The sequence below is a fragment of the Hippopotamus amphibius genome, chromosome 11 (genome assembly GCF_030028045.1).
Source record: "Hippopotamus amphibius kiboko isolate mHipAmp2 chromosome 11, mHipAmp2.hap2, whole genome shotgun sequence".
In the NCBI taxonomy this organism is placed as follows: Eukaryota; Metazoa; Chordata; class Mammalia; order Artiodactyla; family Hippopotamidae; genus Hippopotamus; species Hippopotamus amphibius.
In genome coordinates this window covers 44045349-44063855 of record NC_080196.1, presented here as the reverse complement: position 1 = coordinate 44063855, position 18507 = coordinate 44045349, and the positions used below count along the sequence as shown (strand labels likewise).

Genomic DNA, 18507 nt, shown 5'->3' with positions numbered 1-18507 from the left:
CTTGGTTGTTCTTCTCATTTGGATTTATTGTTTTCTCTGCCAAAATGACAGACTTACAGTTATTTTATCTTAGATCACAGTGAGGAAGAGAAAGTTCCCAATTCTCTTCATATATGACTCAGCTTCAGACTTCTATATCGTGCTGTGACTTTTACATTTCTCATCATGGAAAGTCGGTCTACTCCCACCCACACTTTAAAATATCTAACAATCTCTCCAATGGTTAGAGATTATAACATTTATTCTAAACACAGTAATCTTAGCATTTATATTCAAAGAATACATCCAGTTTTTACTACGTCCTCCTCTAGATGTGTTCTACCTGTGTTCCATTTCTCCTAGGTCAAAGAAAATGTTCATTAGAGAAAAGAAAATCATGAGCCCCTCACCCTAGTTGCATTTCCTATGTATACTTATTGATAACTAGCCCCCAAATTATCCCCAAACTATCTTAAGGAAGTTGTAGAATCAAATCTGTTTGGAGGGGGATAGGGGAGATCATTGTAGACGGTGTCCTGGGAGAGGTATAAACGACAAAACTATGCCAAAGGCATGTGGTTGTCATCATACAGTTCTATTCACAGGCTGACATTGACTCAAAGTTCAGGAAGTTTTGAGAAACAGACTCCTCTGAAGCAAAACAAAAGAACTCATCTTTTTACTCACCAACAAATAAAATGAACTTGCTAAACTTTGAATGATATTTACTTTGGCTATTACTTAAAATTATTTTTACACAGCTACCTTCTCTCTTTTGAAATTCTAGTGTCTGATACTTTTCAGGTGAAACCAATAGAGAATTTTGAATTCTATTTTAACAAAACCTTAAGTACTGTTTGTCTTGCCCTTCCCTGGCTTTTCTCATACAAATTAAAAAAAACAAACAAACAAAAAAAAAACACAACGTACTTTAAAACTGGAATATACAAAAAGGTTTTAAATAAAAATAAAATAAAACACTTTTTTAATTTTTAAAAATTTAAAAAAGAAACAGCCTTCCAATTAGAAATGATAAAAATTTAGATTTAATGCCTATAGCTTTTTATTTCATAGACCTCAACCCTATTAGATGTAGTTAAAAATGAAAATAAAGGTTAAATTCAACCAAAACAAAAAACAAAAAAATGAATATAATTTACATGAGAGGTTCTAAATATGGCAATTGTCATCTCTCACAAATAAAGATATCTGGAGACATCAAGAGTTAACAAGACATAGCACGTATTTACATAAAGCTTTCAGATTGCCATTGTTTCCCAATAGATTGGGGTATAGTCAGACACTACATATTCACCAAGTATTTGTTAAACTAATGCTTCAAAGCTTAACTAATTATTAGAATTATTTCTATTTCATCTGTTATGATAAAACTGGCAAATAGGTCTTCTTTGTGTGTTTGTTTTAAAGTAAGTAAAAATCTAAGATTCTTAATCCTACGTCAAGCAAAGGAAAGGGGACAGGAGAAGAAGTCTCCCTTAGCAATGTGGAAACTTGCAACCCTTAGATCCTGTCTTCCCTGGTACACACACAAGGTCAAGAGAAAGCTTAAAGCTATAATAAATAAATACATACATACAGACATACATATATACATACATAAATGGGAGAGAAAAAGCCTAAGTTTGAAGATGAGATCCTATCTGATTACATCCTGGAGGAAAAGGCAAATATTGTCTTTATAGGACAATTTTTTTAATATTAAAAACGTTTACTGTGTTTTTTTTTTTTTTTTTGGGGGGGGGTACACCAGGATTTACTGTGTTGATAAATTATCTACTACATATCGTACATAGCCTATATATGATAAATTGTCTATTATCTGTTATATATACAGGAAGTAAAGAAGGGAGGAAGGAAGGAAGAAAAGGAGGAGAAAAGGAAGGGAGGGGAAAAAAAGAAGAGAAAAACTCACAAGGATGTCATTACTTGAATAATCAAAGACAACATGGTAAAACTTGGAGAAGACAAATCTCTGGTCTTAACTATTCCAAAAGAAATGTAACCCTACAAGGAATTTCAGTTCTCTCTCCTAAAAACTATTTAGCAAACGACTTATGCATTTCTACACCTAAAAATGTTAAACATTTTAATCTGAAAGCGATGATAAAAGATAATTTAATGCCAAAAAGAGTGTCAGCTTGATTGAGAAACAAATGTTAAAAAAAAAGTAGCGATTTGTGGCAAAGTGAGAAGTCATTCAGAATAAAAGGCAGTATTATCTAGTTCACCTTTTGACAAAGGTGACTGCTCTGTAATTGTAACACATGGGTGACATAAGGAAGTGCAGGTGAAGGCCATGGTAAAAATATAATTTGATGAATAATTAGATAGAAATGTGAAAGCCACCCACATAATCATCAAAGTTGAATGTCAGGGCTTCCTAGGTGGCGCAGTGGTTGAGAATCCACCTGCCAATGCAGGGGACACGGGTTCGATCCCTGCTCCAGGAAGATCCCACATGCGTGGAGCAACTAAGCCTGTGTGCCACAACTATTGAGCCTGTGCTTTAGAGCCCATGAGCCACAACTACTGAGCCCATGTGCTGCAACTACTGAAGCCCATGCGCCTAGAGCCCGTGCTCCGCAACAAGAGAAGTCACGGCAATGAGGAGCCCGCGCACCACAATGAAAAGTAGCCCCCATTCACCACAACTAAAGAAAGCCCACGCACAGCAAAAAGGAAACCCAACACAGCCAATAACAAATTAATTAATTAATTAATTTAAAAAAAGTTGAATGTCAGACAAATAGTTTGGTAAGGAAGTCAAATGTCTAAGAAAACTCAGAAGAAAAGAAAGAACGTAAATACTACAATAAAGAAAATTCCCTATAATTACCCTTTTACATCCTCTGTGGTGTGAGGGAAATTTGTTAAACGGTCATTTTGACACAAAACCATACTCTTTTCCCTACTGAAGCAAATTAGGAAGAAAAGAAAATTTAAGAGGCATATATTCTGGAAAGTATTATTTCTCATTTAAAAAAAAAAGAAAAAAAAAGACATTTCCAGGAAAATCAGATGAAACTACAATGTCATCCTCCTTTCACTTCTGTCCAAAATCCTTTTTATACATTTTCCTAGGGCTTCAAGAAAGAAATGACATATCTAATATCATGGGTTGAATTACTAATTTATAAAAAATGAAAGAAAAATATTTTATACCACATTTTATATAACTGAGGTTAGCAATTGCTTTTTCTACTAAGTTGAGACTCTTCAGTGCAGAAATCACTTTTGTCTAATTAAATACATTAAATGACCAGAAAGCAATTAGTATATTTTGCAAACTCACAAGTAGTCAGACAAACAAAACACCATTCTTCTTTTTAGTGTCTCCATTTTCATCAGTAAATTGATTTTCTAAGCCTCTATGTCTTCTGGATGCCCATTTGTCCACTCAATTCTGTTAGTTATTTTCCAACTCTGCCTTTAGTTATCAATAGAACTATGCTTCAAAATACATCACCACAGTTCTATATGCATATGTGGAGAGTGAGGATATTTTGTAAGAACTCAGAAGGACCACAAATTGATATAATAATGGATTGAGAGGTAATTTCAGAGCATAAGCTTCATTCTGAAGTGTCTTTGTTTAAAAATCCATCTAATATAGAATGATGCTTCCTGGCCTAAGCCAGGATGTAAAAGTTGCTGATTAATACGTCTCAATTACTTGATTATGCATTTGGTTTCAAACTTTGCTTTTAGTACTCAGAGGCTGTCTCCAGGCAAATTTTCAGTTCATTATCTGTTCAAAAGGCTGCCTAGTTGTACCTTCTTAAGCTGGTCTCATCATCTTTGCTGTGTGACATTTTGTAACAGAGAGTTTTGAAATCATATTTTATGACACTGAAGCTGCTAGGGGAAATTTATTGACTTAACCATTCCATTCAACATTTCCTGTCATGTGGGACTGTCCCCAGGACAAGGCAGATTAGTGAATACGAGCTGCTTCAATTTGGCTCAACTGTCAGGCTAAAGAATTTTCCATTACATGGGTGGGTGAGATCTACTGAGTTTGGAACCATTCAATTTATCCTGTGGCAGCAGCGAAAGAGAACATCATAGTGACCAGACTGAATTTGAGTATGCTCTCTCAGGTTGCGTTCTGATGAAGTAGCCATGCTGAGATCATAAATTGTTATTACTCAATTTATTGTTTAAGGAGCTCTCAGCATCCACGCTTGTGAGCTACCTTTTGTATCTGCCTCCATTGTAGATTCTGGCCACAATGAGGTGGTGGTCATAGCACCATGTAGAGGCCAACTGATAGTATATGTAGATTCCCAGTTTCCTAGTATATCCATTTTTCCTCTCCTGCAAGGTCAATGAATAAGACCAGGAAAGGTCTGGACTTCACTTTTAAGTGCTCTGCTAGACTTCTTTCAATTCTAACAGTCTGCTGACACAGAATTTGGGATACACACAAGAATAAATTGATTGCAAGAAAATATAAATGTCTATGTACCACCAAAACACTAGATTACTTTTATAAATTTTTATAATAATCACATACTATCTAAAATGTCACATCAAACCTCTAAAATATTACTGTCATATAAGCAATAGATATCTAATGAGTATTTTTACTGATGATGGAAGTATGATTTCCTAACAGGAATTTCCACTTCTTTTACATGCAGATTTAGTGAACACAATCTTATATATCAATAAGATTTCTCTCTTTAATTTAAATTGGGGGCTACATTTTATTCTGTAAAATGAAAATAATTGCCTCATTATCATTTTCAATGATATTAGTGCCTCCTAAAAATATTTAACTTATTGAAATCCTATCAGTCTTCACAAAGTATATATAAATAAGCAGAAAACATCATCTCCATTTTATAAATAAAAACTGTCACTAAGTATGAGAAAGTATTAATAATGAACTTTCTCAAGGCTTTTAGCCTAGTCACAGGTCTTAGATTTTAAATAACCCAGATTTTAGAATTTGAAGGATCCTTAAAAAGTACCTCATCTGACTGCCTCATTTTATGCGTTAAGACACTGCAACTGGGCGAGATGAAACACCTTGCTCAGTGTCATAAAGCTAATATAACACGAGACGAGATATTTCTTATGTTTCACAAATATGAAAGTAATTTATATTTTCCAGCATATTGTTAGTAATCATTTTCAAACTGAACTTTAAAAAGAGTATAGCACTTACATTCTTTTGTAAGCCTATTCTATTATAGATTACCAAATGTGGTGGATGTGGTGGTGATCTTACATGTCCTGGTCGTATCCACAGAGGTTTCTGGATTGCTTGCCTTGCTGAAGCATATATTAATGTTTGAGATATAAAATACATAACCCATGTCTGTTTGTTGCATTTGAAGAAGACAAAGATGTAAGATTTCCCTTTGAGATAATTTGTAAACTTTAATACTGCATAAATGTGTATTTTCATATTTTTTCCCTATATCTTATAAAGCACCATCAACAACCTTCCATTGTACTTTCTCTAACATAGAATATATAAGCGGAAGATAGTACACCTTTTTTGCATATAAACCAAAAAAACAATGATGCCTTAAAATAACTTAGGCCCCTGTTCCCTACCTTGTACCACTCAATCTAGGGGATCACATCATCTCTACTGTCGATAAAAGCCAAACAATAGATCTTTTGTCAAATGTACCAATATACCAAACCTAAAGCATTGCATTGCTTCAAAAGGAAGCAGGATTTTAGAAATATAACACCTATATGACTCATCCAATCAGTGACTCCATGATGTCTTTATAGGAAGTAATATCTTGGTCCCCAAAACAATAATAGCACAAGGGAGAAAAATTTTAGGAAAAAGCATTTAAATACTTCAAAATATCATCCTGGAAATACTTAAGAATTTTTCATTATGCAAAAAAAATAGATCTTTTTTATTACTAAGGATATTCCAATCACAAACATTTTCTTGCACACACTATATTCATAGAGGCATCTCTATATTTTGTAGAGTTATTTGTTCAAATATGAAAGACTTTCTCATGTGTACACTCACCTGCTCAGAAAAGAAGTCACTGTTATCTTCCAGATATTTACTGAAAGGGTTGGGTTCATAAACTTCCTCCTCTTTTTTCAGTAATATTTTGGATTTTACAGGTACGGGGCGAATTACTCCAGGCTTCGTCTTCATGAATATCATATTTTTAAAAAGTAAAGGAAAAAATAGTATTAAAATGAATACACAGGTGTATTAAGTCATTCAAATGTTCTCACAGCAATTATAATTTTTTTATTTTAAAATTATTTATAAATACATAAAAACAGCCAGAAATCAAATAATTTTTAACTAATGTAACTTTAAAGTTACCTGTTACAGCACAATCAGCTCATTAAGATCTACTATTATGACATTCAAAATGCAAAAATGTCTCCATTTATCTAGTCAAACGTGTTCTTATATCCTTGCCAGCACATTCAGTCCATAAATATTTCATCTGACAGATACTTACTGGGAGCATCCTCAGTGCCAGGCAGCACACTCATTTGGGGCATGATAGGATAGATGAATTTGGTACAATCTACCAAGCCCATAACAATTTTCTTTTTCTGGAAACCCTAAAATCCCAGAAGCCATGTTCAGACTGTGCATGATGAAATCAAGGGTGGTTTTCTGACCTAAAGGGATGGGCGCTAGGCAGCAAACAGATTTTCTCCTCCAAGAATATGGAACATGGCTTTAAACTGTTCTGCAGGCACGCTGAAAGACTGAAATTATAATACGTTAATTTGGGAGCTACGGGAAAGGCTTAGCCTACCATAAAAGCAGATCTGATGAGATCAAGAAAAATACAGCAAAGTGCATGGAGAGAGACACACTTGAGGGCTTTCCAGAATTGAATTCTGATGCATTCCTGGGACCCAGCTGAATTTTTTCTCTCAGGCTCCCTGAGATTTTCCTTTTCTTTTACACAAAATTCCCATTTTTTTCCAACTCAGGTTGACTTGTATAACTTATCACAAAAGAGTTTGAGTAAATAGACCAGTCATTCAAGGTTCATGAATTTGTACCCAATGTCAGTTTGACATGAAAGAGAGAGAGAGAGAGAGGGAGGGAGAGAGAGAGAGAGGTGGTGGGGGGGATCTAGTTTGGGGCAATTTTAAAATGATGTTTCACAAATGCCAAAATCTTATTACATTGTAAAATGTCACAAAATGATTGATAAGTTTACCAAAAAGAATCCCAAACAAGAATTCAATAAAAAGTTGTCTTTCTGCTTGAGCATTTTGCTGTAATCATTCTTCTCGAGCCCATCTCCTTTCAGAAAACAGTATATGAGCGCCCCTCAGTCCGTGCTGATGCTCACGAGTTATGCCTTAGGGGCGGACATCTATCTCTCTGCCCTACACGCCACCCGTTAAGTTTTGCGTCTTGAATAAATGCTGGTCAACCCGTATTTTCCCAGCTGACTTTCATATCTATGCCAACTGGGAAAATAAAGATTGAGAAAAATCTCTATCTCCCTCAGGCTGGGAAATATCTCCTACTTAAGAAACTCTGATTTCTCTCCGGCGGGGGAAATGAGCAAGTCACATCCAATTGCACGTGAAGTCACGCAGTTGAGTATACATATGAGAGTAATATCCGCCAATGAACTCAGCACGAGAACAAAGCCCAGGCAGCTGCTGATTTCTAGAGCCGCCTATCATAGGGAGATGCCTGATACCTGGGTCATGATCCAAAATTGTCCAGATTTCCTGTCTCTCTTTTCCATGTGACTTCCTGTTTCATTTCTCCTTCCTGCCTCTCCTACTCCTGTACCTTCTCCTCTCCTGCTCCTTTGGGAGGTAGGAAATCCGTACAACTCCAGTACTCAGGGCTTACTGGGTTCTAAAGCCAGCATGGAATTTTAGGAGCTAAGCTTGACAGCAGCAGCAGAAATATGAAAGCAGAGGGAAGAAATCTGACCAGTAGCACTTGATATGCTATAAGAACCTCCCTGCCAGAGAAACATGATGCCCTGGTTCCTGAATTGCTTAGCAGGAGGATGTTTTGGCTTATCCTGGCCTGGACCCTTCCACCCAGGTCATCTCTCTTGGGATCATCATCCTCCAGGGTGAGTCCAGAAAAGACAGTCTTTTGGTTGGCTGGATACCAAGTAGCTTTAATATCAGAATCAGTTACTGATGCTTTATGTTTGTTTCTCTACCAGGTTTGATGCTTTTTGTTGCTATGAATTTCCTGGATCTAACAGTTGTCTGGCAATTGGACACGGATTCTTTCCCTATTTTCTCTACTCTACCAGATTTTCCACCTGCTCTTTTCTTGGACTCTGTATTCCTAGGCTTTGGTCTACCTGAAGTCTCTGAATTTTCCTCATTCTAGTTTGCTTACTTGTTCTCAGAACAATTGCCCCAGTTCTTCCATTATATCCACCTCCTCTTTCCTCAGTCCTGTTTTCTCTCCTGCACCATAACTTGTTGTCACTCACCAGCCAGCATTTCATGAACAGGGAAGCCAACTCCAGGCAAAAGAAGACTAAACATGGTTTGCCTTTGACATTGTTCACACTTCCCACCCTATAACCTTTAGCCATACCCTCCACACCTGTGTCTCAGTGTTTAGTCAAATTCGAACTCAAACCCTGTTGGCCTTATTCTGAACCTCACGAACTCTCCATAAACCATGGTACACTGAACAATCCTGTTTGTGGCAGCCTCTGGACCTTCTCATACCATTCCATGTGCTCTGAAATCAGCCTCAAAACCCTTGAGGACTCATTTCAGATAATGACACCATCACTATCCCATCGACCCAGATTCCATATCTTACAGGCACTACATTCAATATTTTCAATTATCTCATCAGTTCCTTATCAACAACCTTGTGAGAGACTTACAATCAGTCACATGCCAAAGCCATGCAGTTAATATGTCAACAAGTCAAGATTTAATCCAGATCTGGTCTGATCATAAGCCCAGGATTTTAATTACTCTGATGCCTACTCCAGAGACAGATGGGGAGACAAACAGCGAAGAGAGAAACTTAACACGATTTTTAAACACCTCTGGCCAATCACTAATATAGTCCTAGTATTTTTATATTTTTGATTCCTTCTAAATCCATTGCCTCTGTTTTATCTCCACTGCCAACTGCCACATTCATGACTTAGGTCATGGTTAACTTATATGTCATTTTACTCTTTTTTTCACTAGTCTTAGTAAATTTGGTTTTTCTTACTATAAGCAGAACACAAACACTGCATTCAGCTTCCTAAAGGATTCCGTAGTTTGCACGGCCAGACATCAAAATTTATACTGATATTTCTCTGGACTTGGTAAAAAATCGACTCCCAAGAAGCAGCATGACATTGGTTGGGGGGAAAGCATACGGACATAGATTCTGATTTTTGCAATAGTGTTAATAGACTGTATGCCCTTGGAAAAAGCCATTCAACCTGTCTGGATCGTCTACTAAAGGATTCTAATTTTCATCCATGATTAGGTCCTTTAATAATGAATAATGGCACATTTGATTATTTACGTTCCGGCCTCCTCAGGAATAACATCACACAAAATTATTGCATAAGGCCTAGAACAGACTGTCCTTTATCAGTTCCTAATCTACATTGCATCTTTGGTCATAGTCACCTGATATCTTTAGAATTCAAGTAGACTGGTTTGCTAATTCTGGCAAATCTAATTCGCTAAGTCTGCATCCAAACAAAAACTAAGGAAATTAGATTAATCAAGTTAGAAGAATCTATAAAGGTGATCTACTCTGAGATGACCATTGCCAGCAATATGACAACTAAACTAACCCAAAGAGGCCCTTCCTTCATTTTTAGCTGCTAAAGAATCGACAGATTCAGCTAGACTCGTGAGTGACTCAAACAAATGTCATTCTTACGATGCCAGGAAAAGTGACTCCATAATTTTTGTTGCACCCTACATGGAGAAATGAAAACAGATAATGACTCCCACAGCCAGCAAAGAGGGCACAGCAAGAACAATGAGAAGTTTCTCCAAACAGCAAATTTCAATGTATTGTGATGAGCCTCCTGAGAATTGATTTACACTGGATGTAAGAATTCTGCCCCCCTCTTTTGGAGCTATATTTTGAAAAATTAAAAAAACAAAGGGGTTAATCTTTTCATTCTTGTTAGCAAAATATTTCCCCTACCTTCAGAAAAATAGCATTATCATTGCAGAAAAGGGTAGTCAGATGTTTTAACTGGAACAAGAATACTGTGATTCTGATTAGTTATTGTAAGTTTTAAAATTCTGAGAACCTCATTAGAGCCAGGGGTACATATGGGCTTTTAGTGGATGGGGAATCTGCCTGTTTATATTCTTCTTGACACAATTCCAAGAGTGCTAGATTCCAACAATCACGGACAACTCTGCTCTCTGTTTGCTTTGATAAGCCAAGTAGTTCACATGATACTGATAAAGTCTTTTTTTAAAACTGAAGTATAGTTCATTTGCAATGTTGTGTTAGTTTCAGGTGCAAAGCAAAGTGATTCAGTTATACAAACACACATACATGTATGTATGTATGTATGTATGTATGTATGTATGTATGTATTCTTGACATTTTTGAAGTGCCTTAAAGACAAAGCAACCCTTGTCTTGGAGCTCTGAATCATCCCTCTATCAGACCATCTATAAGATGCTCTCTGGAGCCATTTTGCCAGTTGAGACCTATTCTATGGCAGGAATTGTAGTGTCTACACAGATAAATAAGACACAAGCCTTGTTCTCAGAGGGCTCACAATTCAGGTGAGTTAAGCACAGAACAATCACCCTGTAAGTTAAGACACGTCACTGGACTCCAGTTGAAGCTCTCTAATGCTTCACCTTCCCAGAGTAAAAACCCAAACCCTTACAATGCCTGCAGGGTGATGTCCATAAAGCTCTGGATGACTTAATCTTTCACTCCCCAACCAGCCTCTCCCTTTCCAATCCTGTCTCCTGCTACTGCCCCTCTCTCTCCCTCACTCTCCACTCTGGCGCACGCTGTGCATTCCCTGCTCTGAGAGCTTGCACTTGCTCTTCATGTTGTCTGGAACTCTCTTCTCCCTTTCCAGGACTCTCGCTCTCAATTCTTCAAGTCTCTGCTCAAATGCCACCTTACTATCAGACAGGTCTTTCCTGATGACTCATACAAAATAGCAATCCCCACCTCCTCTCACTGGCCCCATTTTTTTTCCATAGTACTTAACAATCTGACCTCAGTTTATTTTTATTTTCTTGCTTCTTCCACTAGAATCTATTGAAGATCTGTGAGGCCAGAGATCATTGTTTTGTTCACTGTTACCTCTCCAACACCTAGAACTGTGCCGGGAACATAGTAGATGCTAAACAGACATTTAAAGGATGAATAAACTAATTGACAGGCAGAAGTTCAGTACACTGGCTATGATCCAATATGGAGGCCTTAAAGGGTGGTGATTGCCCATTTAGGGTCTCCCCTTATTTTTTCTGGACTGACTTTCTGATTACAGTAGAACCGAGGAAGAAGGAACTTTGCAAGATAGAAGATCCACATTCCTTTCACCCCCTAGAGGACCAGAAGAATAAATGTGAGTTGGTGAGCTCCACCCTCAGAGATAAGAGTAGAAAGCAGAAGTTATCATCTCTGATGATAGAGGAAGTCAAGACCAGGGACCAGAGACCACATCTTTAAGGACTCTGCAAGATTTTCACCCTCTCTATTTTTAAAAAATCATTTCTTTGTCCCCCTGTTTGCTTGTGGTGATAAGTAAGAAAACTCTTAACACTGGAAGACAATGATATCATCTTCTTTGGAGAATTCAAGAGTGGGTGGAACTCGGGAGATCACATCTAACTCTATTGTTAGTCTTAAGGGAGAAAAAGCCCAAGAGATACAGTATGTGGAGTCCTGGGGCCCGGGGGAAGATTTTAATGGCCTGTGGGGCACTGACCCCGCTATTCATTTGTGTTTATAACTCATCAAGTATACACTTATCCTTGAATATTGCTACTCAGGCACTGTAAAAATAGACATTGCTTTTGTCCTTTGGAACTTATAACCATAATTCTATGACAACAAGTTGGTACTGCCTCTGGCTGGAGACCAAAATTGAGAATTAACTGCTAGCACTGATCTAGTGCCGAGACCAGCTCGGCGACTCGAGGTGAGTGACGGGTGCCGCAAGCTTGAAGAAGACACAGACACAGACTGAAGAGAAAAGTGGGACCGGGGGGCTCAAGACCTCTCGGATCAAGAGCCCCGCTGACTCATCCCAGGCTGCTTTTATTGAGTTCGTGGGCTTACATTCTCAGGTTACACTCATAAACAATCAAAGGCCTCACATGACTGAGGCAATTATCTTTGTTTACTTCCTGGGTCCGAGTTGAGCAGGTGTGGATCTGAGCTGGGGGTGGAGAGCAAAACAGCCCTGGGGGCAGGAGACCTCTCTCAGATATTAGGGGTCTGTGCCCCACCCGTGTTGGCCCCTCTGCGACTGTGCCTGTCTTAGGTTGTTCCTCCCTTGAGGAATCTTACCCGTCTCTGGCTAACCAGTCATCCTCCAGGACCAAACAGGGTGATATTAGTCTCCACGCCCCGCACCCTCAGCTCCTCCACCGCTCAAGCAGGACATTCTGAATCCCATCGCTCGGCCCACATACTTCAACATTTTCAGTTTCAAAAAGGTTCCAGAATGTCTTCCCACAATCTAGACAATCCATTATATGGAAAATGCCTTCTTAGAACCACGGCTTTCTTAAATTAACTCCAGCTAGTGGACTGATGTTTTTAATTGGCTTTAACTGCAGTAGTAAGCTCTGGGGTTGTGTGATAAGAAAACAAAAGAAATAAAGGATAGGGTCCCAGTTTTCAAGGGTTTATTTCTATCTTTTCGAAGAATGAAGATGTGTAAAAAAAAAAAAAAAACAAGCAAGAAAGTAATAAAACACAGTGCACAGAAAATTCTGTGAATCTGGCTAATTTGAAGGATCCAAAGAGTTTGTCAAAGTACCATTGCTGCTTCTTTTAGCCATTTGCTTCTGTCTTGTCTATATTCTCCAGCGTTTTTTTTTTTTTTTTTTTAGTTTCTGTGGCAACAAGCTCAGAGAAACTCAAAAACATTCTCCTAATCAAGACTGTTGACAAAGAAATATTTTCCAAATTATTTGGCTGATTCACTCATTAATAAAAATCTAGTAACTCTAATTCTTTTTTTAAAATAAAAATGTTATATGCTTGAAGCAAATACTTAAGCTTTTTTTCCCCCCTCAAATAAACATCTCAAAACACTACAATACAGAGTAAAGCCTCCAAGATTGGGGCGGAGGGGGCAGACAGTTTTTAATACCACCCCTTAGCTATGGGACAGTTGACACGTGGTAGATATCTAGACTTCAGGGTTTCTCTCTCTCTCTCTCTTTTTTTTTTTAGGAACTTTTATTGAGATACAATTGACATACAATAAACTGCATATATTTAGAGTGTACAATTTGGTATCCCAATCTCCCAATTCATCCCCCCCCAACCCTCCCCGCTTTCCCCACTTGGTGTCCATATGTTTGTTCTCTACATCTGCGTCTCTGTTTCTGCCTTGCAAACCGGTTGATTTGTACCATTTTTCTATATTCCGCATATATGTGTTAATATATGATATTTGTTTTTCTCTTTCTGCTCACTTCACTCTGTATGACAGTCTTTAGGCCCATCTATGTCTCTACAAATAGACTTCAGTGTCTTTTTATCAGAATAATGGAAATAACAATTCCTGCCATACTAACTCACAAAGTGGTTGTGCAAATCTAACGAGATAACATGCATGACAGAAATTTGTAAAGAAAAAATAGCATAAAAAGAACTTGAAAGGAAAAAAAGAATCTTTCCTTTTTCCTGTTTTTTGCACTTATAATACAGAGTATTAATACCAAATGATCTCAACTACCCAGGAAAATACTTACCTGATGAGCTTCTTCCCAAAAAATATTTTATAATTACTATGATAGTTGTATTAAAATAAACATACACAGGATTTCAGTAATTATAAACCACAGCCCACAGCTCCAAAAACATTTTTTGGAATGTACACAACACAGATTGGCCAGATTGAAATATTTCAACAATTAAAGAAAAGAAAAAGCATGACTCAAACCTGAGGAGGCGTACATCATAAATTCTGTAGCACTCAAGCATGTTTGTGCCAAGGAAAATTAGCCAAGGACAAACCACCCTTGAGCTTGAAGAAGACATCAGTTCTACACAAAAGCTTTCAGGACTGCATTTTCTGAACAACAGAGACATCAAGGGCCCTTAGAAAGATCGGTTGTGCACCCCTAAAACAGGCCACATCAGCTGGCTTTCAGAACTGGGAACAAAGTATCTGCAAGGTTAAGCACTCCTCTGTATAGCGTTCCAGTAGCTGCATTTTGCTTTTACCTGTACATAGCCATGTGGTTTATTTTTTAAATCTATTGTTTTGTACTCTCAAAATTCAGTATTCCATCTTGGGCAACAATGAGCATTTTGTAATGGCATGAAATTTCAAAAGCAAAAGCCAAATGTCTTCTAAACCAGGTTCCTTCACCTACAGCCAAGGTAGACCAGTGCTTACCCATCTTATAAAGCCCAACCTGTTTTCTTACCCAGAGAAAAGAGACCCCCACCAGCCTCTGTTAATACTGTGATGAGTCAGCTCAGGAATTAGGAAAAGCTTTGTGAAGGTTCAGCCTACATCCTGGATCTTCCTTTCCTTTTGTGGTCTTTCTGATGTGTTACCCACAGGTGTGAAGCCTCAGGATGCTAACTGACCCTACTCAGTACCTCCTCTTCAGGAAGTGATCACATGCACCTGGTAAAGGTCACACTTCCAGAGAGGCCCGATTTCCCAGCTCCTTCATCAGCCTTTTTTATTCTCCTTGAATTATCTCAAATCAATAATGATTCCTTTTTAAAAGTCACGCAGAACAAAGATGACCACGAACACTGTGATCTTAGATGATCTATTCAAACTCTTTGACCCTCTGTTTCTTTATCTGTATAAATGGCCACTCATTAAATCTCAGAGATAATATTTCAGAGACTTTTTGTGTCATAATAACACCCCCCACCCCGTATGGACAGGGCTATATTGGCAACTTCACATTTTATGATATGTGAGCCTTACGATAACCCCTGCAGGTTGGCAGAGTAGTTGTCTCAACCTCCATTTGCTAGGTGGGTATTTACAACACCCTCATCCCTAAGTCCCTCCCCAGTTTTGATGTACTGTGTTACTGCTTAATAGAAGACGAGAAACTGAGGCACAAAATGGTGAACTAGTTTCTAAGGACCCCCAAACACTTTTCTCTGAGCCCAGTTTGGTTTTCAGAGTAAACAGTGGAAATATTTTGAGTAAGGGGCAAAGTCATATTTCTTTTTTTCCTTCCAGTGTTGAATTGGCACAGTTGCAATGTAAACAAGCAAATAGGTAAGCCGGGTTAAAAAGGAAAAATATGAAAACATGATATATTCTTAAAAAGCCAAAGCTCAAAAGCAAAATGGCTTCTGTATTAAGCTTGTGCTATCATGGCAATTCATCAGATATTTTCACTTCAGTTTACTACATTTCTCCTCTAAAAATAGGAGGCAAATAATTTTAGCTGCTTATTTTATGCAAAACATACAATATTTACTTACATAATTTAACTATAAGCTATCATGTTCCCCCAAATTTTGTTTTTATGTGCTATATGCATGTACACACATGTATACACAAAAAGCAGTATGTGTGTGTGTGCTATCAGAATTACCTGTCACATGGCATCTGTGTGTATAGTATATGTTATAAACACACACACATACTTGTGTGTATATATACACATTTGTTTTTCAAAGGCATTCTTATTTACTAAAATTACTCAGAGCTTAACCCTGAAGAGAGTTCGTGATGGCAAATATTGGAAATCCGTTCATAAAAATGAAAAAGTTACAATTCACTCATAAATTACAATAATTAAGAGTGAAAATATTACAAATTCTTAAAAAAGCAAATTCATACAGCATCCCTTGCATGCAACTATTTCTACTCTATTGTATATTCACAGAATGTAAATACAGGGTTAATATCATGAACTTGAAGTCAGTGACTGAATTGAATAATTACATCAGTCCAAGAGATGTTCTTTTTGTGTGTGATAGCCTGCTTGATAATAATCCCGTCACAAACTCAAGTGCATTTTGGGATTAAAACTTAATTTAAAACTTGGTTAAGAAATTCCTTGAACTTTCTAAGAAAAGGTCTAAAGTAAATGCAAAAAAATTATCATCAAAGTCAGTCAAAGCAACGCTTTGTATTTTTCCCCTTAGAGAACACAAGCATCAAATTCATAGAATTATTTGATTAAGCCAAAAAAGCTTCACTTGTTACATTTATAAGTGGTCATTTATACTGTGTCTTATTTTATCAAATCATTGAATATATATTTGCTCCTTTGAAATAGTTTCCTAAAATACTAAGCCAAGAACTGACACCTACCTATATATGCATACATATGTCAGTCTAATGATATATACACACTCATACACATTCAATGTCAAAAATCTGTTGTATACTATGTTGAGTATACAAAATATTTCTTGATTTTCACACATTACTCTCAACAAACAAGTACGTATATCATTGTTTTAAATATTAAAATAGCTGTAACGATAGTTCCATTATCTAAAGTGGGAAACTGTTCAACTTCATAATGTTATTGTAGCACTTGTTTCCATGGCAACTCCTTCACTCCTCTGAGCTAGTAACCATGGACTCACTGCCCTAGAGGGGCTTGGACACAGTGTAATCGAACGCTCTCGTTGTCCATTTAGGAGATTGAAGCCCAGGCTCCCAGATTCTTGACTTCTCCACTGTCAGCCCAGTAGTTAGCGTCATAGCAGGAAGTAAAAGATGGTTCTCCTAGTGCGCGTTCCAGCATTCTTTCAACTACCCTATGCTGCCAGCCACTATTCTAAACCAGCTGACACTAAAATTACACACACACACACACACACACACATGCAAACACACACACACGCAAACACACCCCATCTACACACTGTACGTATAAACACCAACATGCCTAAGCTACTTGCTTCAATCAGGCTATTTTAACAGTCAAACTACACTTTTTATGATTTTACAGTACTACAAATAAAAATATCATTGTCATTTTGGCATGATAATAAGATGACTTGTTGGCTATGGAAGTAGGACACAGAAATAATTGCTTACAATGGGGAAGAAAATCAGTATTAAACTGCTTTTGTCCTCTTAATGTCTGCTTTAATAGATATTTTCATTCATTTTTACTGAAGGAATTTACAATTATAAACAGTAAAAATTAAAAGATATAAAGAAAATATTTAGTAATACCTAGGCAACTTATATCATGGTTCCAATTTGCTAATCACTATAACAAGAAGAAATACAAAACACTATAGGGACTTCCCTCGTGGCGCAGTGGTTAAGAATCCGCCTGCCAGTGCAGGGGACACAGGTTCAAGCCCTTGTGCAGGAAGATCCCACATACCGAGGAGCAACTAAGCCTGTGAGCCTCAACTACTGAGCCTGTGCTTTAGACCCTGCAAACCACAACTACTGAGCCTGTGTGCTGCAAATACTGAAGCCCGAGAGCCTAGAGCCTGTGCTCCACAAGAGAAGGCACCTCACTGAGAAGTCTGCGCACCGCAACAAGGTGTAGCCCCCGCTGGCTGCAACTAGAGAAAAGCCTGCATGCACCAGTGAAGACCTAATGTAGCCAAATAAATAAATAATAATTTAAAAAAAGAAATACAAAACACTATAAAAGTAATTTTCCTACTTAATCAAATTTTTATCTGTAAACAACAGATTCTAGAGCCTAGATCTGTGTTGTCCTGCACAGTGGCAACCAGCCCCCATGTTGGGCCCTTGAAATGTGGCTAGCCTGAATTTAGATATGCTGTAAATGTAAAATATACAGCAGATTTCAAAGATTTCACCCCCAAAAAAGAATCTAAAATAATCTCAATTTCATGCTGATTATATGTTGAAATGATAATATGTATACAAATAAAATGTATTATTAAAATTAATGTGACCTGTTTCTTTTTACTTTTTTAAAGTGGCTACTATAAAATTTAAAATACAGCTTGTATTTGTGGTTCACACTATATTTCTATTGCTTGTCCCTGGTCTAGACCATCCACGTACTAATATTCCTGTCTGAAGTATCCCATTTCCTCAAGTCCAGAACCTACCCTTCATAAGCAAAGGCCACCCTGTCCTTGAACCCTTTTCTGATCTCTCCCACCTGGAAGTGAGTCCTTGCCTCTAAACTCCATCAGCATCTTGCTTCTGGCTCTGCCCATTCTATCCTAACACCACTACTAGGATGCACGTTGCTGGCAAATAAGTGTTTATGTATGTCTATAACCTGCAAAACAACCACATGGAGCGTTAGTAAAGCACCAGTGAACTTTTACTAGACAAGTAAGCAAATAAACTTATATACAGTAAATGTGTCCTCGGTTCACGTTTGTTCAGATAAATCTACCTTGAAAGACCA

General features: G+C 37.5%; 1 protein-coding gene across 9 annotated transcripts in view; it reads right to left on the bottom strand.

Moving 5' to 3' along the window:
• The window catches only part of MLIP (muscular LMNA interacting protein), a 237362-nt gene that overhangs the window by 50220 nt on the left and 168635 nt on the right, over positions 1 to 18507 (bottom strand). For all 9 annotated transcript variants that reach the window (XM_057700596.1, XM_057700598.1, XM_057700603.1 and 6 more), the window contains one exon: positions 6011 to 6139. In XM_057700596.1, the coding sequence (XP_057556579.1) occupies positions 6011 to 6139 (129 nt within the window). The remainder of the gene's footprint in view (positions 1 to 6010; positions 6140 to 18507) is intronic.